The sequence below is a fragment of the Marmota flaviventris genome, chromosome 9 (genome assembly GCF_047511675.1).
Source record: "Marmota flaviventris isolate mMarFla1 chromosome 9, mMarFla1.hap1, whole genome shotgun sequence".
Taxonomy (NCBI): domain Eukaryota; kingdom Metazoa; phylum Chordata; class Mammalia; order Rodentia; family Sciuridae; genus Marmota; species Marmota flaviventris.
In genome coordinates, this window is record NC_092506.1 from 96,606,418 (window position 1) to 96,628,560 (window position 22,143).

The 22,143-nt window shown below is 38.7% G+C and overlaps 1 protein-coding gene across 5 annotated transcripts in view; it reads right to left on the bottom strand.

Moving 5' to 3' along the window:
* The window catches only part of Ppp2r1b (protein phosphatase 2 scaffold subunit Abeta), a 33,806-nt gene that overhangs the window by 4,853 nt on the left and 6,810 nt on the right, over positions 1–22,143 (bottom strand). For 3 of the 5 annotated variants that reach the window (XM_071616693.1, XM_071616692.1, XM_071616691.1), the window contains 10 exons: positions 21,367–21,522; positions 21,053–21,167; positions 20,603–20,673; positions 20,110–20,244; positions 18,563–18,736; positions 15,063–15,123; positions 10,547–10,701; positions 10,030–10,172; positions 9,375–9,466; positions 4,950–5,071 (listed from right to left, as the gene is read on the bottom strand). In XM_071616693.1, the coding sequence (XP_071472794.1) occupies positions 4,950–5,071; positions 9,375–9,466; positions 10,030–10,172; positions 10,547–10,701; positions 15,063–15,123; positions 18,563–18,736; positions 20,110–20,244; positions 20,603–20,673; positions 21,053–21,167; positions 21,367–21,522 (1,224 nt within the window). Of the gene's footprint in view, positions 1–4,949; positions 5,072–6,544; positions 8,933–9,374; positions 9,467–10,029; positions 10,173–10,546; positions 10,702–15,062; positions 15,124–18,562; positions 18,737–20,109; positions 20,245–20,602; positions 20,674–21,052; positions 21,168–21,366; positions 21,523–22,143 lie in introns of those variants that run through there. The other 2 variants (XM_071616695.1, XM_071616694.1) reach the window with 2 other exon arrangements.

Here is a 22,143-nt window from a genome sequence, read left to right on the forward strand (position 1 = left end):
ACCCCTGACTTAGCATCCAGGCTTTCCTGAGTTCTTACAAGGACCCTCCATGTTAAGAGGTTCTAATCCTTCCCTGGGTAGATCCAGGTAAGGAGGAGCCACCTGCTCTGCCTCCAAGGACACTGTGGGAAGTAGTTCTGGACTTTGCACACACACAAAAAAAATTTTAATATGTTTTGGTTGTCAGTGGACCTCTACTTCATTTATTTATATGTGGTCCTGAGACTTGAACCCAGTGCCTCACACATGCTAGGCAAGTGCTCTACCACTGAGCTACAACCCCAGCCCTGTACACTAAATCTTGAGTGTTATGTGGCTATAAAAGAAATGGACTTGCTCAGACAGTAGCTGCTCCACCCTGGGAGCTGAAGAGAGAGCATGGCTCAGCCCTCAAATCTTGACATCAAAGGTCGAGCAGCTGTCAAGAAGTGGAACATTATGCATGGATTATCTTGGGCAATGGCCATGAATAGGTAACTGACCTGAGGGGTTGGATGCTCACCTCACACCTCAGACAAGGAGCCAACACTGGCACACCTGCCTCTTCCCAGATGTACTACTTGGATCTCAAATCTGAGAAGCTGAACTTGAAGTCAGGCAGAGTGAGGAACTTGCTGTGTCTCTAGCCACAGGTCTTTCTTTCTGCTACAGATGTCCCATCCCACACTGTGGCTGAATTCCTCTGCACTTGGTCGCAAATGCCCATAGGCTGCACTGACCCCTTCCTCTGTGTCTGTCTGCAGGGCTTTCCTAAGAATGACTGACTCAAACTGGCCTGAAATTGACCGAGAGAGGCTCCAAGTCTGGGTACAACAAGAAAGGTGCCTGGAGGGGAGGTGCCTGGAGACACTGCACATGGGAAGCAGGCTTCCCTTGGAGCCAGGCCTCAGAGCTGGCTGGACAGAAAGTTCAGAAAATTTGGCCCAAAGAAAATGAGACATTAGGGATTCAGCCTCTCCCCAGGAGAGTTGAGTCACTCTCCCCATCAGATAGACAAGAGTTTTTCTGACTTGCTCTCCCTCTACATTATTCCTCAAGATGGAATAATGGGGCCTAAAATGCCCTAAAGGGCTGCCTGGACAATTGGTGATGGGATAGGACACAACTGAATTGAGAAAAAGCCACCAAGGTCTTTCCTTGAAATAAACAATGCAAAGGACTTTCAGTTCAGTCTCGCCTGTTTTTGGCCTGGGACCCAGTGGAATATAGAGAAACTCAAATGTCTTAACAAGTTCCCTGTGCCAGCAAAGTGAAGACCAAGCGTCAGGCAGGCAGTCAGGGGGTCCCAGGGATGAAAGGCAGAGCAATGAGCAAGACTGGGAAAGGGACCAAGCCTTCCAACCTTCAGAGCAGCCACCCTGCCAGAAAGGCACTCCAGGTAGGGTGGAGTCTACCCCTTCTCTGCCAGGGACAAGAACCTCTGACCCACTCCTCAGCCCCTGGCACTGCTCCCAGTCCTGCCACTAATCTGGGAAAATCATTGTAAATACTCATTTCCAATGGTAACGTTCAACGAACATAGACTGTTCTCCAAGTTTATTGTGAGATTCAAACTCGGCCTGGCATGGCACAGCCCTCTAACATGAGAGCATCCATACAACTCCACCAACTCCCCTTGAGAACTAGTTACAGCATTCACTTTACCTGTCTTGCTTTAACTCTTGACTGTCCCAATTCCAGACTAGATAATGGCTGCTTAGTGCCTGTGAAATCTCTCATCAGATTTAAGAAAAGTGCCCTTTTCTGAGCACTTACTCTATGATTTCTTGATTTCTTAAAATGAGTTCTGAGCTGCAGAACATAACAGCATAAGCCATCCTTGAGAACCTATATCCCATCTAGAAGGCCTTTTTCATCCCTCCGAATGGAGAGGGATTCGAAGACCCAGGGGACTCTTCCTGTGCACAGACAGTCCTTAAGCCCCCACAGTAGTAAAGACCCAGAAAGGAGGCCAGAGCCTAAGGTAACAGCTTCTGCTGGCCCTCTGACCTACTTCTGACCTCTAGGTGGCTTTTGGGATCCAAACACCCTAGCTGGAGGGCTTCTGGGGGTGATGGTATCAGACATCCCTGGGCTTTGGTCTTTGTTATCAGTCCTATGACTGGACTCCTATAGTCTTTGGGTTCAAGATAATTAATCCTCTGGCCAAAGGTTGGGCCCTTGAGCTCCTACCTCAGGCATCTACATCTGGGCTCCTTAGAATTTGACGCCCTCAGGGAGCAATTACACACCCCAGCCCTCAATCTAAGGTATGAGCCTTCCTGAGAGGCAGAATGGCCCCCACTTCAGGCTAGCTGAAACAGCTTTGTTCATTAGGTTTAGATCTGAGAAAAAAAAAAGACAGATGCCGGAAGTTACAGGCCAGAGACAGACCCCAGGGACCCAAGTGACTCTCTGAGTCTGGGAAAATTGGAAAAACAGAAAAGCAGAACCAAGGGTAGAAGCAAGGGATACAGAAGGTGCAGCCTTAGCTGAGACCCAAGGTACAGGGACTGGGTTCTGGTCAATGAACAGGACACACTGTCCAAAGAAGAAAAGGAAGAGGAGGGTGGATCCCGTAAACCAGTGTCTGCACCCATTATTTATGGATGCTTCACTTGATTTGAGTATCCAAACCTAGGCTCAGCACGGAGACTGAATGTCCCTCACAGCTGCTCCTTCCTGCAATAACAAGACTGACATCACTGTTGTCAGGGTAATGGTGTTTTGATTAAAATCATGTGACAGCTACTTCAGATTCAATAAACAAATCCCCTGTTAACCCTTGCCTGAAAGGCCCGCCAGCAGCACTGTCATCAGAAAATAACTTGCAAACCATCCAGGAGAGAGTAGCTGAGCTGACCTTAGGGAGGCAGGGTGTGGGAGGTGGCCCACACTGCTCCCTGGCAGGTCCTGCATGAGGGATACATAACATCAAGTGTACAGAAGGCTCTGTAGACTTCAATAGTCCATCTCCAAGGCACTGTGGAGGCACCCTTCAAGAGGACCCAGATCTCAACCCATGAGATCCCTTTTGGACCAAGCAGCATGCACAACCCTGGGATGTCAAATAGTTCCCTCAGGACCATGAGGCCAAAAACTGAGGACAGTTCCCAGGGCTGTAACAACTGGATTTTCATTCTTACCCCACTGTATCTGGGGCAGATGCAGTGTGTTTGCTGTGCACCAGAGACAGTGAGGAGTTAAGAACAATTTCTGGTTTGCAATTGGATGACTTCCTGGATCACTCACTTGGCCGCTGGCCCCTGACATACAGGCCTCTGCCTGGCAACAGCCAATTCCCTTTCCATCTTACCCTCATTTTCTTTAAATGAAACAAATATAGGGAAGGCTCCCCAAGTCAAGGGACAAATTTGTCTGGGTTTAATGAACTGCAGCCCAGAGGCCTAGCACAGCTAGCCTCTAGGGGAAAGTTCATGACCATCTGAAACAAATGGCAATACCTAGTCCTAGGCTGTTGTGAGAATTGAATAAGATTTGGTCAAGTGCTTGACAAGATGCTACAGTTACCCAGGAGGGGAATGCAGCTAATGCTGTCCTCAGCTTCTGAGCCGCCTTCAGAGCTGAGCAAGTCAGCCACGGCAGGAGGCATCTCAATGATCAGCACTCTTCAGGTACATACTCTGTGTTTAATGGCATGGCCAGGTACCCCTGAATTTGTACAAAAACATCTCCTTTTCTTCCTAAGAAGTTTTTGGTTTAGGCCTAAGAAAATATAATGGTTATTCTCACTAATTCAGCCAAAGTCTCTCCCTTAAGTTATATGAAGTGAACATAAAGATGCAAAGGGCTGGCCACCTCAGATGTCTGTCAGGGCCCAGGAATTGAGAAGGCTGTGAGTAACAGTAATTCAGCACTTCCTTTTACCAGGCAACCACTGCAGAAGGCCCAGGGCTGCCTGAACTATAGGTAGCCTGACAGCTCAGGCCTGGGGAAAAGAGTATGCAACCCCACAGGAAGGCAAGTACACTGGCTGCTGTTCAGGACTTGGAGAACAGGAAGAATAGTTTCCAAGACCTTGGTTCACATAAAATGAAAAGCCATGGAGATTTAAAAGGCATCCCCCCACCTCCTATACAGGGGTTTAAACCCAGGGCCTCTACCACTGAACTGCATCCCTTACCCTTATCATTTTTTAAGACAGGGTCTAACTAAATTGCCCAGGCTGGCCTCAAACTTGCAATCCTCTTGCCTCAGCCTCCTAAGTAGCTGGGATTACAAACAGGTACCACTGCATCTGGCTAAAAAACAAACTTGGTAGAATTTTCACCAAGCAAACCAATTAGGGTGTGAAAATGCCAAATTCTTCCCAGCAAACTAAATGCAGCTTGACATCAGCACAGAGCAGCTAAGCCCCACTGTGCTCCTTTTTTGAATATATTTGTGAGTCAAATTGCCCTTCCTCTGAACAGCCCTGGGGCCATGGCCAACATCACCTTCAGCTGGAAATCTGTACCCTTCTCCAAGCAGTGGCATCAAATGGAGCTTGTAAAATATTGAGATTGGTATACAAAAAAAAAAAACTTGACAGAGATGATTTTTATCTTAAAAGAAAATGACTACCCATGAGGAATTGTGAAAAATAATTTTCTAGTCTCTGAGCAAACAGGCTGGAAACATCCTGTTTCTACAAGCAGCTCTTCACCAGTTCACCTTTGTCCTCTGCACGGGTCTTGCCATTTCTGAATAGGGGGAGACAATAGGTCTCAAGCTGCAGGAGTGACAGAGTTCTGGAAAGTGAGGCCCCCACCTCCAAACACATTTCCAGAAGTAAGAGAGCAGCAGGCTTAAAAATGTATATACTCTTTTGGCCTTTAAAAACAGCTATCTCCCCAGGGCAGAGTATGAGGTATTGCCTCTGCCCACCTTGATCCAACCAGGCCACACACACCAGCTGCCCTAAGCCCTAAGTGGGCAGGACTCTGGCCCCAGGTTTCTGGGGCACTTACCTTCCCAGTGTCCTCTCCAAGCACTCTGGGTCTCAGGAAATGGTTCTTGTCAGCCCCAGGGGTGCTGGGCTCTTCACTGTCCTTCACAGGAAAATCTAGCTTCCTCAGCCTTTGTGCCACCACTAGAGATAGACAGCAGCACTGTGACTGTCCCTGACCAGGGCACATCCCTCCCAAACCCACCTGCACTTCCCAGCCAGGATGCTCTCAGCTGCTCCAGTACTGCAATAGGAAGCCCAACAATCTATGAGGATATGGGCCCCTGTGCAGAAAAAGCCAGCTCACCCCAGAACCTTAAAGTGTCTCCCCCTCAGAAATCCTCACCATTGGGTTTAGGGCACCAGCTGGGGGTTCCTCACACCTTGGCTATACAGCCTACAGAACTCTGAACAAAGAGAAAAGACCTGACTCCTTTCAGAACTGATAATATCAGTTTAAGACAACTCTGGAGAAAGAAATGACTTGGCTTTTCTACCCAGTGAGTAATTAAACTTCATCCTCCAGATTTCCATCTCAACTGAACATTATGTAATTTCCTGGAAACAGCAGCCCTGTGGAGGCACACAGGGAATTGGAAGACTATTCTAGGTACAGAAAAGGACTGGAGACGTGTGAGAGAATAGGAGAGAGGAGCAAAGAACTGGATGGATGAAAGGAAGGCTATCACTTCATCTGCTAAATTAAGAACACTCAGTCTCCTTCACCATGCTATATCTAGGTTTTAAGGTTAAGTACCAAGAAAAAGCAAAATGTCTGAGGAATTTCAGGAAAAGGTGAGAGGAAAGGACAAGCACCCAACTGGTTTGGCCACCCTACCCAGCCATCCCTGGGAGAATGGAAACAATGTAATTTTTATAGGAAAGTACCAGACTTTCAGCTCAGTAACAACAGTGGATAAACACTGCAACAAGAAAGCCCTGAGACAGTGTAACCTTGGACCAGGGATGACATGTCTATTTCCCCTGGAGGTCTATGCAAGCACCCTGAATGCTTGCACAAGGCAGCTCAAAAGCTGTTGTCTCTGCTGATCCAGACAGTTGTCCAACAAAGACCCCAGCACTACCACCACAGTCCTGTGTTACAGTACTCAAGTGATGGTATTTCTGTGAGCTAAAGTCTGCCCTTTATTTCATCAAAGCCTCATTCAAAAACACACATTAATCTGTTTACTCTTTTGAAACAAGATGCATCTTCATATTCCTATCTTTTTGGCAGCACAGAGAAACAAGATCTGATCTCTTAAGCCCATGAGGGGTAAAACCCACACAAATTATAGAAATACCAAGGTGTTTCTCCATTATTGATGAGACATTTTTATTGGCATCAGTGTATGTGTGTATGTCTTGGCTTTCCTTTCCTGGAAAACCAAACAATATAAACTGCCTAGGATGAAAAGCAACAGCAATGTATGTTTAAGGCAATCAGTCAAATCCAAAAGTAACTACTGCCTAAGCTGTGGAACTGGAAAAGGGCCACATAAAGCTTGTTTCCTAAGAGTAGAAAACCTTAGATTTTGTCAGTGGGAAAATGAGACGGTCGTCAAGTACCTTTGATGACTTTGTTCCACGCATGCAACACAGAGGAGACTTTATAAATTCATTCATTGAACACATTTTTATTGAGCACTGATCCAGTCACTGGTGATAACAGAAGACAAAACAGACAAAAACCCTGCCCTCATAGAGCTCCTAGACTTTACATTCCAGTGAAATCAAGATGGGAAAACTAATCCTGTCTGGGTGCAATGGAACACACCTGTAGTTCCAGCACTTGGGAGGCTGAGAAGGAAGAATCCCTTGAGTCCAGGAGTTTAAGACCAATCTGGTCAACATTGAAAAAAAAAAAGTTAATCCGTGGAGAAAATGGCCAAGTTACTGGCCAAAGAACAATTATTCTAAAGAATAAATTCTTTTAAATTCAAACGGATTTCCTATTGTTTAAGTCAAAAAGAAACAATGAAGTCCCTAAGGGACCACCTAAAAAGAGAGACTCTGTTTTGCTCCATGGCCCACATTTCAGAAAGTAAGAACTCACGGTGTAGAGCAGAAAGATTATGCCCAGGGCTCTCCAGAGGGAGCCACAAGGTCATTTTAAAAGTCTACCCCAAAACAATGGCATTTCCAACCAAAGAGTAAAGCAGAGAATGGTTTCAGTGCAAATTTGTTTCAAGAATCAAGATAAGAGTCTCTCATATGTGGAATTAAATAAAGAGGAACATAACCTGTAGGTAATAAAACAAATAAGATCCATGACACTAAAATTAAAATGTTTATAACGTAACAGTTTACAATATTAAAATGTGAATGCAGAAAAAGATTTTTGCTTAGGAAAATATTTAATCCATGACACAAGAACACATAAAATGGAATCTTGTTACAAGGTCACTTGGCAGTATAAAATGCAGACAGATAATTTCTGATATAAATTCTGTTCTGTTTTCCTAAGGTAAGATAATTTGAAAATATTCAGTCAAAATTGGTTTCATGTAATAGTTATAAAGTACAAAATTTTATAGTTCTTGGGTCTTCACAAAACAGAACAGGCTCACAAGATTTAAAAGAGCTTGTGAATGAAATCAACAATTCAAAAAGCAAAACTAGAAATACCAAACTACTACAGCAAGATGCACTCAGAGAAAAATAAGTTACAGTAAAACCTCAGTAACTAAAACTTATTAGAGACAAAGTAAGTTTGATTAGGTGAAAAATGTAAATAAATTTACTAGAAAAATATTTAAATTCTCCATGAAACATAAATGTATATATTTCAAGGACAAAAAGTATATTGAATTTATCTGTGTGTGACCTATCAGAGATCGTATGGAAGGTATGTGATATAACTGAAAAGAATGACTGATTGGTAACTGGCATGTCAATTGGTAAATGGGTGTTTTCTAAAGAGAGCTTTAAAACTGTTTAAGTAGTTCTAACAGGTTTCCTTCTATACTATGAATTTGTTCAGCAAATACTTCAGCTTAACCCATTATCTTCAACTCTAGAATGAATTAATAAGGCTTTACTGTGAAAGTAGAAAAACAAACATTTCAAAAAGATTCTAGCATCACCTACACCAAAAAAATTAGCAAAGAAACTTCAGTTTGGAAAGCTACTATAGACAAAGAATGGGATGCTAATACTGCTGGAAGCAGAACCAGGTAAAGAGCAGGAAAATCCACACAGTATCATAGTAGTGGTTCCTACACTAATTTGAAAGACAAAACTGTAATCTTAAAATCAAACAGTAGAACTACTGCTTATTAGGAGGCACTAAAGTTAGTTTCTCAGGAAAGAAGAGAAAAATCTTTCAAGGCAGTCACAGTGGTGAGCTGTTGAAATTGTTAAGTTTCAACATCACGTTAGCAGCAAGATACATCCACACTAGGTTTCTAAATGACATGATTACAGTCAAAATCAAGGAAATAAAAATCAAAACAACCAAATACATTAACCCTGAGACTCCACATTCCCCTTTCATGTAAGACATTGATGCAGACCATCATAATCTAGGAAAATATGGCTTTTACTACATTCAAATTTCAATCTATCTCCCAATAGAGAGTTTGTAAATTATTCTAAATCATGTACATTTAACTTAGAAAGGTGGAGGGTATACACATATATGTAAACACTAAAAGAATCACTCCACTTCATGTCTGAATCCAAACCCATCCAGCCTTTTTCCAGAATATTTAAAGTGGCTGGGGCCTGAATCAACATGAGATATAGAGTATCAGGAATTGGTCAATAAGAATGGCTTAAATAATTATCTCAACAAAGAGATGAGTGAAAAAACAATCCCATTCATCTTTAGAAAGAAGTCACTGAAATTTGATTTCTTCGAAGTTGCTGCCATTTGCTTGGATGAGATCTTGAAGGTTTTCCATTTTTTTCTCCACCCAGTTTAAGGACACATTGACTAGAAATCTGTGATAAGAATTTAGTAAAGGCTTTTCCCTCCTGTTCCTCATTATGCCAATGCAAGAACTGGAAAATTCCAAACAAAATCAGGTTAGTGGTACAGAAAGTTCATGAACAATCTACCTATATGAAGGTTAAGCATGCAACAATGATCCCAATGCATGAAACTAACATCCCACTATGGTCAGTTTCTTTACTCTTACAGTCTAATCAGGAGTTAAACTTTAAAGACTAAATAAAAGTCCAAACTAAAACTATTCTTGCCAATAAGAATCATAATCCTACCAAATCCTAGATGTGGAACTGGAAAAATGGATTGCTCACTTAGGAGAGAGTGGCAGGCCAAGAAGTTTCTAACCAAAGAAGGGCCCCAGCATTCCAGGAGCTCAGCACCCTCCCTCTTTGCCAACATGCTTATTACCCTTCCCACTTTCCACCCCTCACACAATAGAAATTAATCCCTCATTAATAAAAGTGTAAGCTTCAAGGCAGAAAATAAAATACATACCACTTATAGCTTCCTGTGCAAAATATTTGACATCCATGTCTTCATCCTGACCTAACTTCTGTAATACTGGCTTAACTTCTCCCTGCAAAGCACTAAAATTTAAAAGTATTATCTGTGAAAGGCAGTCTAGTGGGCCAGAGAAATCCTTTATTATGCATATGCTCCACAGTAATTTTTTTTCCTCTGAAGTCTAAATTTTTTTTTTTTTTTTTTTTTTTTTTTTGGTGGTACTGGGAATTGACCCAGGAAGTCTACCACTGAGCTACATCTCTAGTCCTTCCCCCCACACCCCCCATAAACGGGGTCTTGCTAAGTTGCCTAGGCTGGCCTCAAACTTGCCTTCTTGCCTCACTCTCTCCAGTATGTGCCACTGTGCCTGGCTAAAACAAAAACTATTTTAAAACACTTATAAACTTGACAAATACACTAAATAATATCTAAAGAAGTTCTCAGCAAAATTAGCTTTGGACAATGATCTACACATATACTAAGCTTAAATACAAAAGTCAGAGTAGACATCCTCAAATGGTTAATTATTTTCTTTAAACAAACTCATATCCTAAGTAAAGTGAAAATAATTTAATTTCAGCTATTATTACCTACTAGGTAAAAGTTAAAATGTACGTTTAAAACAAGAATAGCACTAAAATCTTACTTGGTATCAAGAATTGGTCCAATTTTTTGTAGCGATTTGGCCACATTGAAACGAACATTTGCTACTTGATCTCCTGCCATTTTTAATACAATGGGCAGCATTTGCTTAGTGGTTATTTCCTGACCACATGCTTCAGACAGTGCCTAGAAAAATAAATAAATGGCATACTTAAAACACTTAAAAAAAATCTAGTGAAACAAATTAATATTTAATAAGAAAGTGACCAACAAAAAAATACTTCTAGTTTCAGCATCTAAATGAGGAACACAAGGTAGCATTCAAAGAATCAGAGAACTAGACCAGAATTTACAACTAAGTTGCAACTATTAAAAAACTACTATAAATTTTAACATCAATTTTAAAGTCAACATTTTCTCTCATTTTCTAACTGTCCAAATTTAATCACGGTAAAAAACATATTCCAAATAGAAGACAGTACATATCAGAATTCAGAAATATACTTGTGAATAATTGCTTTCATGCCTGAGTTGATTAGTAATAGCTACATAATACTTACATTAATGCAGAATAAAGTGGTCATTCTATGCAAGTAATTAGGATCATTCGCCATTACTAACACTTTAGGAACGATGGTATTTTGGGCCCACTCTGTACCAAACTTCTGAACTAATTTCATGAGGTTGTTGGTAGCAGCTTCTCGAATGGCATATACTGCAAACAAATTGTCAGTCCTTACTTTCTTTTTTTTTAATAACCTTATTTACTTACATCAACATCAAACATGAGCCAAAACCAAAACCTCTCTACAAACAATACCCCAAATATACTCATACCACAATGATAAGCACTTTGGGCCACAAGTCATACTGATTTGCTATTACAGTTTCAAAATGTATATATTCAAGGAAAAGGGAAGCCAGAAACTCATGAGATGCATCATCAATTAATTAACAAATACAAGTGTCTACAAGGAGCTATGAGCTACAGAAAGAATACATCAGAAGGCTGGGGATGTAGCTTAGTTGGTAGAGTGCCTGCCTCGTGTGCACAAGGCCCTGGGTTCAATCCCCAACACCACCAAAAAAAAAAGAATACATCAGGTCAAAGATCACATACTCTTATCAGAGAAAGGAAAGCTAAGGCAATCCAAGAAATCACAAAGCATGAGACTGATTTCAGTGAAGTATGGTACTGTGTAGTAAAGACTGTAAGGACTATAGGGTTTAGAGAGGAGTGAACAGGGAAGTCTGAGACAGCTTGAGGAAAAGAGAGAGGCACTATACTGGGGCAGTGAAGATCAGGGAGGATTTGTGTAAACAGAAGAGCAGTAGAATTCCAGAAAAGGGAGGGCGGGGGAAGTACCCAAGGCACAAAGGAAAAAAACCCCCAATCTCTGAGTCTGAGTTTAGACAGTTAAGAATGGGCCCAGAACTTCTGAAAGCTAAATTTACTCTTGATAAACCAGATGACCAATGTAGTATTTTAGCAAGATTATCCAGAGTGGCAAGAAAAGCTGAGAGTACAAGGACATCAAGTAGAAAACTGGAGAGGTCACTGTGGTCATCTATACAAGAGCAAATAAAAATTTAAGATCAACTTGCTTCTTTTCCAATAAAAAGGTTTAAGGTCAGACAAGAAGTCAAATATCTTCTGATAAATATGCCTACTTTAAGGGCTGGGGATGTGGCTCAAGTGGTAGCGTGCTCGCCTGGCATGCGTGCGGCCCGGGTTCGATCCTCAGCACCACATACAAAACAAACATGTTGTATCCGCCGATAACTAAAAAATAAATATTAAAAAATTCTCTCTCTCTCCTCTCTCACTCTCTCTTTAAAAAAAAAAATATATATATATGCCTACTTTAAAATCTAATGACCACCTATAAAATCATTTATTGAACACATAATCATAAATCTAGATCATCTAGGTCTGAGATACTACCTTCTCACAATTAGTTGGTATATGCAGCCACAAACAAAGATAAACCTCTGTGTCACTTCATTTCACAGGTCTGCTAAGACTCAAAATTTGAGTTTAGATAACAAATCAAGAGTAGTAGGTAGTGATTCCTTATTCTCTTTCTGTCTCCAGGCCCAATCTTCAAGGTAAGATATGAATGGCTAACCAAGCCACAGCCCTGAGCACAGATAATTTATACAGGCCTCCAGAGAAGAATATGGAACTTTTCCAAAGTCTATAGATCCTTCTAGGCAATGATGTTGAAACAAGCAAGACAGAATATACAAATCACTATACAATTTCTTACCAATGCTTAAACTGACCAAAGACTCTGGGAGAAGCAATTTATCAAGAACATTCAGAAGTACATAGGAGCAAGCTCAAGTCAACCTTTTTACACAAAAGATATTCTTTCGGTAATATCCAGTCTTTTAAGCCCAAACCCCTCCTATGCCCTTTCCTCTAAGGTGGAGCTAACTAGAACATCTACTTCTCCTCTAATTCCTGTTTTTTAATGTATTTTGAGATTTTTCTCATCACAATGCCATTACCATAGGAAGGGATCACACTGCCAGAGTAACCAGAAACCAAGCACACAAATACTCAGCCCTGACTAAGGCCTTAACTGCATTCAACTCTACTTGGCCAGTTCTTATGTTCTACTATGTTCTTATTTTTTCTTGATTTTGTTGACAGAAGAATGCAAACCATTCTATAATTCTGTTTTCTCCCCTTGTCTGCTCTTTCTTGCTCTCTTTCCCCTTAAGGTACAGTTGATCAGTAACGTTTCTTCATATGTCTAATTCAATCTATGCTCACCAACATTGATTCTTTTTTCCTTTCTCCTATAAAAAATATAATTTTCCTTATAAATCCCTCCCTCTGATCAATAGTGACCACTTAACCATAGGAACATTGCTTAATCACACTTTTTTTTCTTAAAGTTCTCTGGATTTTCCACAATATTCTTTTAATAATTTAATAACCAGGAAAAATGTTTTTAAAAATCTAGATGATCAGTGATCACTACATAATACTTATCTAAAATGCAAAAGCAAAGTTTTTCTTCAAGTTATAAAACACACTAAAAATTCTAAAATGAAATGCAAAAGCAAAAGAACAGAAAACTCTTGTGATTACCAGTAACTCACAGAACATTTTCAGAATGGCCATATCACTGGTTCAAAGAATGCCTACGTCCCCACTTTGGTATTCTGCTACAGGAAAATAAACAAGGGTCTCTCCAGCTCCCAAATTGGAAAAAAAAAAAAAAAAAACCCAAAATGAGAAAGAAAAGCTGAATTATACACAGGTACAAGCCTACATAGAATATGTGTCAAAAAATCTGATTCTTGCCAAACGTACTAGCACACACCTATAATCCCAGTGGCTCAGGAGGCTGAGGCAGAGGATGGTAAGTCCAAAGCCAGCAACTTAGCAAGCTCCCTAAGCAACTTAGAGAGACCCTGTCTCTAAATAAATGTGAAAAAGGGCTGAGGATCTGGATCAGTGGTTAAGTGCCTCTGGGTTCAATCCCTAGTACAAAAAAAAAAAAAAAAAAAAATTGATTCCTCAAGGAATACTTTAAAAACTGTCTTAATCTAGAATGCCAGCTTTCAAAGGAAGTATAGAATGATCGGCTGGGACACACCATTCCCACTAATAAAAAAATATTTATCAGAAATAATATAAACACTTTAAAGTTTTAAAGAAAACAGGAATTACTTTCCTATAATTTGCAAAATTTAAGTTTTATTTTAAAAGAAAAAAACAGGCCATCTAAAGAAAACTTTAGAGAAAAAAGTATTCATCATCTATATACATATATGTGTGTGTGTGTGTGTGTGTGTGTGTATGTGCCCTTACAGATTGTCACATATTTTTAACACCCTTCCTTTTTTTTTTTTTCATAACTTTTAGCCATATGATCTCCCATATGATACAAATATGCTCTTAACAAAACCAGCTACCTGCGGTATCCTCATTCCTCCCAAATAAATACACAGCACTCACAGATAAACTCAATACACAGATAAAGCACATATAGAACACTGCATAACTGATACAGAATGCTTATAATGTCCACCAAAATACAGAACCAAAGCTCACAAGACAATGTCACATAAGCACTCAACAGCATTCACCGAATCAGGTTTAAAGCTACAACAAAGTGGCCAAATTTGGATCTGGAACCTAGGTGGCACACAGATTATATCTGCTACCCACTGCTACCTAGCAGACAAGAAGATATGTACATATACATCTACTTGAGACCTCACCAAAAGTCAGCTACTCATTCCTCTATTTTGTCTAACTTGCTCTGAGCTCTCCCTCTCTTAGCATCATAGCAGTATCAGCCAGAGAGCAAACAGGAAACCTTCCTTTCACCCCAAAGAGAAATCCAAGCTCTCTCTATCCCAGGGAACAGGTAATGTCTCCCAGTCCTAAGAATTCTGTACTATAGCGTCTTATCATGTATCTCCTTCTCTATATGTTACCTCAGAAAAATCAAGTAGTCATTTCTTCCCACCCAGGTCTTCCATCTGATTTCAATCCCTGTCTAACCTATAGTTGCTGAATGGCAGCATGGCAAGCAGAAGACCCTAGGATAAGAAAGGAATAAGTATATACACAAGAGTCTGAAGATGACACAATCAGATGAGTAAGAAATACAGCAAAGAGCCAGGCACAGTGACACACACCTGTAATCCTTGTGGCTTGGGAGGCCGAGGCAGAAGAATTATGAGTTTGAGATGAGACCCTGTCTCATAATAAAAAAATAAAAAGAGATAGGGATCTGGCTCAGTGGTTAAATGCCTTTGGGTTCAATCCCTAGTACAAAAGGGGGAAAAAAAAAATAGGGCAAAGAAACTGTTTAATGGAAAAAATAAAGGTAAGATAGAAAAAAAAAAATAATAAAGTAAAAATGTCACATTTGTATTCTGAGAAAGCTAAAAGGAATTTAATCAAAGACTTTCTTCACCACTACATTGTTAAGACAAAATTCTTGGTCAGAGCAGGATTCCTTTCTAAAGCAAAGTATGTGAACATGAATGGGATATATGCAAAAATCCTAGAATTACCATAATAATGTTTTTAACTTGTCTACTCACCATGATCCACAAGCCAGGCCATACATAAAGAATTCAGCTTCTCATCAAAAAATTCCACACCCTATGGATACAGAAGATTCCATTAACACACATCTCTGAAGTTTAGAAATTAAGATGTTCTATTATAAAGATTACCTGAATGATTTAAAAAACAAAAACAAAACTTGTTTTCCAATAAATTGAATTCATGAAACCACCATAAAAAGAAAACCATGGAATTTACTAACTATAAATCTATTTTACTGGATAAAAATTATAAGAGAAGCATAAATGAGATGGTACAGGCTTGCTAAACAGGAGAGAAGAGAGTATTCAGAGGGCAGACACTATACTAGAGAACAGTAGGAAGAATGCAATGTAGATAGTCTATGAAGCAAAATTCATTTGTAAAAAATAAATTACCCAGGAAAATATCTGTCAATATAACTCTTACTTATCTTCCCTTTTTGGTTAATACAACCAATTCTAGGAATTGGCTATCCTCAATTAAAGAGACTATTTCTGGGATGATGGGAGAAAGTACTGGAGAGAGAATAAAGCAGGAACAAGAATAGAAGGCTCCAGCGTGAAGTCGCAAGTAGAACCATGCTGGCTTTCCCATCCCTGCTCCTCTTATTAATGGGGCCACCTCAATACAGGCTGGGGAAAAGCTTTAGGAGCTGATTTACACAGACCTCTTGCCCTGGCTTCATACCACATGGGTAAGCACTATAATAGGTACTTTACTGGTGATTACCTTCTGAGGTCTACATGTTTAGACTTTTGGTTTTTTGAAATTCCTAAATGAAAATTCTAGGAATGAAATTCCTGACCAGTGATGAAATATTTTAAATAAAGAGATATAATTTAAAAGTTCTGGAAACGGTGATTGATTCTGGCAGACACTAAGATTACCATAAAAGTTCTCAAAAGTTCTTCATCGTGTACAACTAGAAGAGTGAGGAAATTTTTAATTTCAGGTAGAGGATTTTCCTTCAGTCTTAACTTAATTTAATTAACTTTTATTTCCTGGTATTTGTGCTTTAACTTTATATTTACTCACTATGGTCTATAAGCCAGACTATGTATACAGTCTTGAGAGAATTTTATGAATTGACTAAATGATTTTTAAAAATCTTTACACAAAAAGAAAAATTAAGGACAATATACATAATAACAAAAGATTGAAATTGTTAAACAAAACATCCATGACTGACTGACGTATGTCACTCTGCCAGACAGGCATCATTAGTCTTACTTCTATACTGTTCTGTACAGTTAGCAGCCCTTAGAGACTGCAGGTCTAGGGGAAGCAGGGGTTTAAAGAAATGGCACTAAAATTCAACCTCCTTCCTTCAGTTTTCAGCAAACCCATTAGCTGCTTTCCACCCTGGAGAATGATCCATGACAGTCACCAGCAAAGAACAGAAAACGCCCCTCAGCATTTGGAAGTAATAGTGGAAAAGGGTGACAGAAGTATCTCACCCTATCAGATATGCTGATATGTGCTGGGCACAGTGCCACATACCTGTAATTCCAGCAACTCCTGCTAAGGCAGGAGGATTGCAAATTTGAGGCCAACCTCAGCAATTTAGGGAGACCCTAAGCAACTTAGCAGGACCCTCTCTCAACAAAATAAAAAGGACTGAGGATGGAACTCAGTGGCAAAGCACCCCTGGGTTCAATCCCCAGTACCAAAATATTTTTTTTTTTTTTAATATGGGTACCAGGTATTGAACTCAGGGGCATTCAACCACTGAGCCACATCCCCAGTCCTATTTTGTATTTTATTTAGAGACAGGGTCTCACTGAGTTGTTTAGCACCTCACTTTTGCTGAGGCTGGCTCTCTGAACTGCTATCCCCCTGCCTCAGTCTCCTGAGCCACTGGGTGGCATGTGCCACCGTGCCCAGCCAAAAAAATTTTTAAAAAGATATGCTGATTACTACAGTAACATAGCCACATCAATGTTTTATAGCAGCTCAATTCACAATAGCCAAACTATGGAACCAACCTAGATGCCCTTCAACAGATAAATGGATACAGAAAATGTGGTATATATACCCAATGGAATATTACTCAGCCTTAAATAAGAATGCAATTATGGCATTTGCAGGTAAATGGATGGAGCTGGAGAATATTGTGCTAAGCAAAATAAGCCAATCCCCCAAAACAAAAGCCAAATGTTTTCTCTGATATGTGGATGCTAATTCAATAAGGGGGTGGGGACTACGGAAGAATTGAGGTACTTTGGATAAGACAGAGAGGAGTGAAGGGAGAGGAGGGGAAATGGGAGTAGGAAGGATAATAGGATGAATCAGACATTACCCTATGTACATATATGATTACAGGACCAGTGTGATTCTACATCATGTACAACTAGAACAGTGAGAAGTTGTACTCCATTTATATATGATGTGTCAAAATTTGCATTCTACTGCCATGTATAACTAATTAGAACAAATTTTTTAAAAAAGATATGCTGATATCTTTGTCATCCAATCAGAAGAGGGACACTTCAAATTTTATAAAACAACATGCATGTTCATATACTACATGTACCAAAATCAGCAATACAAATTCAGTGGTCTAAGAAAAGAATAAACCCCATACATTGGGATCTGAAAATAATGGAAATAGGACTGGGGAAGTATAAACTGGTCTAATGTCAGCAGAACAGGGACATATATCATGAGTTTTCCCAAGCTTATTTATTCAACAGTCGACAAATGTTAAGAGCCTAATGAATTACAAGAACTACAGCAGCCACTAAAAATGAAGCACCAAACAGAGCCCCTTCCCTAAAATAGATCATTTTCTCCTCAACTAGATTTTAATAGTTATAATACACTGTAATAAATGCTACCAACACAAGTAAGAGTATATCAAACTTAGAATTGTCTAGAGCACCTACTGAAGAAGAAAAAAAGCAATATGGCTATAAAGTCCAGCTTTGACATTTTGATTACAGTAATATCAGATTAAAACTAATCATGAAATTCAAACAAAAAGAGATAATATGATAATATAGGCTTTGGTCAAAATAACTAGCATTACAAACTTTTCTATGTGGTGGTGATTCCTTAGCTCCCTTAATCAGAACAGAAAAGTGGTTCTTAGGGGTATTTTTCTTGGTATATAGACAAACAGGGAAGCTGCCTTGAACAAAAAGTTAAGCTGACTTATCCTGAAATCACATTTCCCTTTTCTGTTCATTAGTCCTTATGTCATACAGGTATTAAATATGACAAAATTTGTATATACACCAAGAAATTTATTATATCCTTCTATAGCTTTGCTTTTAGATAGCAGCAAGGTGAAATGTGTTTCTATAATACCCTTTTTATTAGAAGCTAATACAATAATGAAAACAAAAGAATATCCTATAAGCAACAAGAACCAGATTACACTCTCATGCATCTAAATGAACAGAATCAGATAGGCCTTTAGGGCCTTCTACTTGCCATAGTTAATCTCTATTATTTAATGCTACCATCTGGTTCATGAAGCACATATACTCACCAGCTGGCCTGCCAGCAGTGGCATATACTCAATGATGGCCAACCGGACCCGCCACTTGGCATCTTCAGCCAGTTCCACTATGGCAGGAAGGAGAGACTGAGAGAGCTGACGGATTCCAATCACTTCATTTACACAATCCAAATTGGAGATGATATTCAAACGAACTTCAGGACACTATATAAATACATAAGTCCCCAAAAACCACATATAAACATTAAGTCTTCTGTCTTAAGTTCTACTGTCATAATGTAAAAACTACTAAAGCAAATTTTAAAACTATAAAGTACTGAATCAAATAAAAAAAATGTATAGGGGTAGGGTTGTAGCTCAGTAGCAAAGCACTTGCCTACCATGAATAAGGCGATTGGCTTCATCCCCAATATCATGAGGAGTGTGGGGGATAGACTGAAAAGAAATACTAAATACTGAGTCACAAATAATTCAAGACACATAAATGCAACTGATCTGAACCAGAACTTTCTATGAAAAATCCATAAAATGATAAAGAATACAGGTTCTAGAATTAAATTAAATATATTCAAATCTCAGATCTGCCATTGCTGAAAAACCTGAGGCAAGTTATTTTAAGATCTCTGGCCCTCAGTTTCCTCTATAAAATAGGAATATTATTAAGATTATAATAGGGCTGGGGATGTGGCTCAAGCGGTAGTGCACTCGCCTAGCATGCGTGCAGCCCAGGTTCAATCCTCAGCACCACATACAAACAAAGATGTGTCTGCCAAAAACTAAAAAATATATATTAAAAAATTCTCTCTCTCTCTCTCTCTTTTTTAAAAAAAAGATTATAATAATCTCATAATACTGTGAGGATTACATGTAATAAAACAGGATCATACCTGGCACATATTAATTACTTAATAAATGTTAGTTATCGTTATAATTTCTGATACTGTAAAATTAAATAAAACATTTTAAATCAAAGATATATTAACTTAAAGAAACCCATTTTAAGAGATCCCTGTCCCCATTTCCTGAATAATCTGTAACCCCAGATCCCAACAGCTTTAAAATAAGTTATATAGCCAGGCTCTATGATGTACACCTATACTCCCAGCTACTCAGGAGACTAAGATAGGAGGATAGCCAAGTTCAAAACTAGACTGGGGGACTGGGGCTATAACTCAATGGTAAAGCACTTGCCTCACATGTGTGAGGCACTGGGTTCGATTCTCAGCACCACATATAAATAGATAAATAAAGTTCCATCAACTACTAAACAAATATTTAAAAAAAAAAAAAAAAAAACCACTGGGAAACTTAGCAAGACTGTCTCAAAATAAAAAATAAAAAGGACCTGAGGTGTATCTTGATGTGCCCCTGAGTTCAATCTCTAGTACTGAAAAAAAAAAAATTTATAAAAAGTTTCCATAGTTTCACATGCACAAGGCCGTGGGTGCAATTCCTAGAACCACAACAACAACAACAAAAAAAATCCATAGTTTGGTTCCTATTTTCGTGAAACCCAATGCCAAAATCACATCCTATTAATGACTATCAGAAGCAAGAAAATTTATAGCCAGACTTACCTCATCCTTTAACTGAGCTAAAAAAAGAGGTAGAAGATGTTCAATTGTATTTTCTTTGCCCAAAATGGTAGACAATCCCATAATTACAGAAGCTAGAGCTGATTTGACATGTTGATTGGTATCAGATACTAATTCCTAAAATAAAATCAAAATGAAGTCTTTTATGCAAGATAACAGAACCTCCATACCATCTCCCAAGAATTTTAAAGACAACATTATTTCAACATAGATTAATTAGTTGACATTTTATCAGATCATCTGTTAAGCAAGAGATCCAACTAAAATGCTCTAAGTACCAAACAGTATTTTAAAATTATAATAAATAAAGACAAGTGATAAATAATATCATAAATTAACATATCTGCCCATTCATCCCTTACCCACCTTTTAAACTCCAAGAGCTTTAAGGCAAAAGAAAAACAAAACTGAAGTAAGGTTTAATTTAACTTCATATAGGGCAGAGTGAAACAAAATAAACTGACATTATAAGTACCTTTATATAGGGTAGAACTTGATTCATAATTATGGTCTCTCTACCTTCAATGGGCAAGTTCTCACAAAGTTCTAAAAGAGAAATAGAAAAAAATAATGCTTTCATAGAACCTTTTATAGTCAAATGATGAAATTTAACAGTTGCAAGTTCAATCAAATCATAGCAAATGACTCTTATTTTAAATGCAGGTTGTCTATCATCTTTATGCCATTATGTATCAAATACAAACCTAATCTTTAAGTGCATTTTTATAGAAACAAGACAAAATGATTGTTTGGCTTAAAATATAAAAAAGCAACTTTATATGACAATATGACATTTTCACACAATGAATCATCTCTATTTGAAACCTATTCTAAAATAAAAAATATGTATATTCACAGGCATTAAAAAAAGCACTAAAATGAATAATACATAACACATGTTGCAACACAAATTAAATTCCTTAACCTTTTACTTTGTGGGCAGCAGCTGCTCGGACTTCAGCTTCACAGTCTTTAAGTAGGTTCTGAAAGGCGGGGATGAGGTCATTTAAGGTGATTTTGGGACCCACTGCTTTCTGGAGCTATAAAAGAATTTTTACTGGTTTTAATATACCAACAAAATAATGAATAGGAACAAGACAGTGCAATGTTCAAGTATATACTTTTGTCATACTATCCATTCAAAAGAATTAATTCACCAACTTTTTATGTAACAGCAAACCTGTGAGTTTTTTTCTTTTATTTTTTTAATACTTAAAAATGCCAGTCTAGTCATTTTACCTCTGAAAATTTGTCAGCTACCATATAGCGCACTCGCCAGGATTTATCTTCTACTGCTTGTCGAAGTGTAGGCATTACCAAGGCCTCAAGGTCATCCTGAGACAATAACTGGGCAATACTAACACAAGCTTCCACAGCTAGGAGGCGCACTGAATCCTAAAGGAACAAAAATTTTCTATTAGTACACCAAGAGCCATGGAGCACTGTGTGTGGTGTGAGGCAGTGCTGCTGTATTTGAAAAAAAAGAAAAATAAGCAACTAAAATAAATAAAACATGTAAAAGACATAAAAATAGAAATGACTTTATTCTAAAGTGAAAAGAAAATTACCTATGCTGGAATAGTTTTTATTAAAGAAAATAAAATGTAAATATTAAGTGGAAAAAATATTTTAAAGATGTCTAAAAATGAAAATTATACTTGCATAACTTATAACAGAAATCACTTAGGAAGTTCAATTTTCAAAATATTCAGTTTGAAGTGGCAATAAGAAAAATTTAGGCATGAGATTGTGATTTGGAAAGAAACACACAGAACAAATGAAGTTAGTACCAAAAAGAATGGATTTTATATGTTTTTTTGTTTGTTTGGTTTTAGTTTTAGTACCAGGGATTGAATCCAGGGGTGCTTAACCACTGAGCCACATCCCCAGCCCTTTTTTATATTTTATTTTGAAACAGCATCTCACTAAACTCAAGATCCTCCTATCTCAGCCTCCCAACACACTGGGATTACAGGCATGTGCCACAGCACCCAGTGGAATTTAAATGTTGAGAAT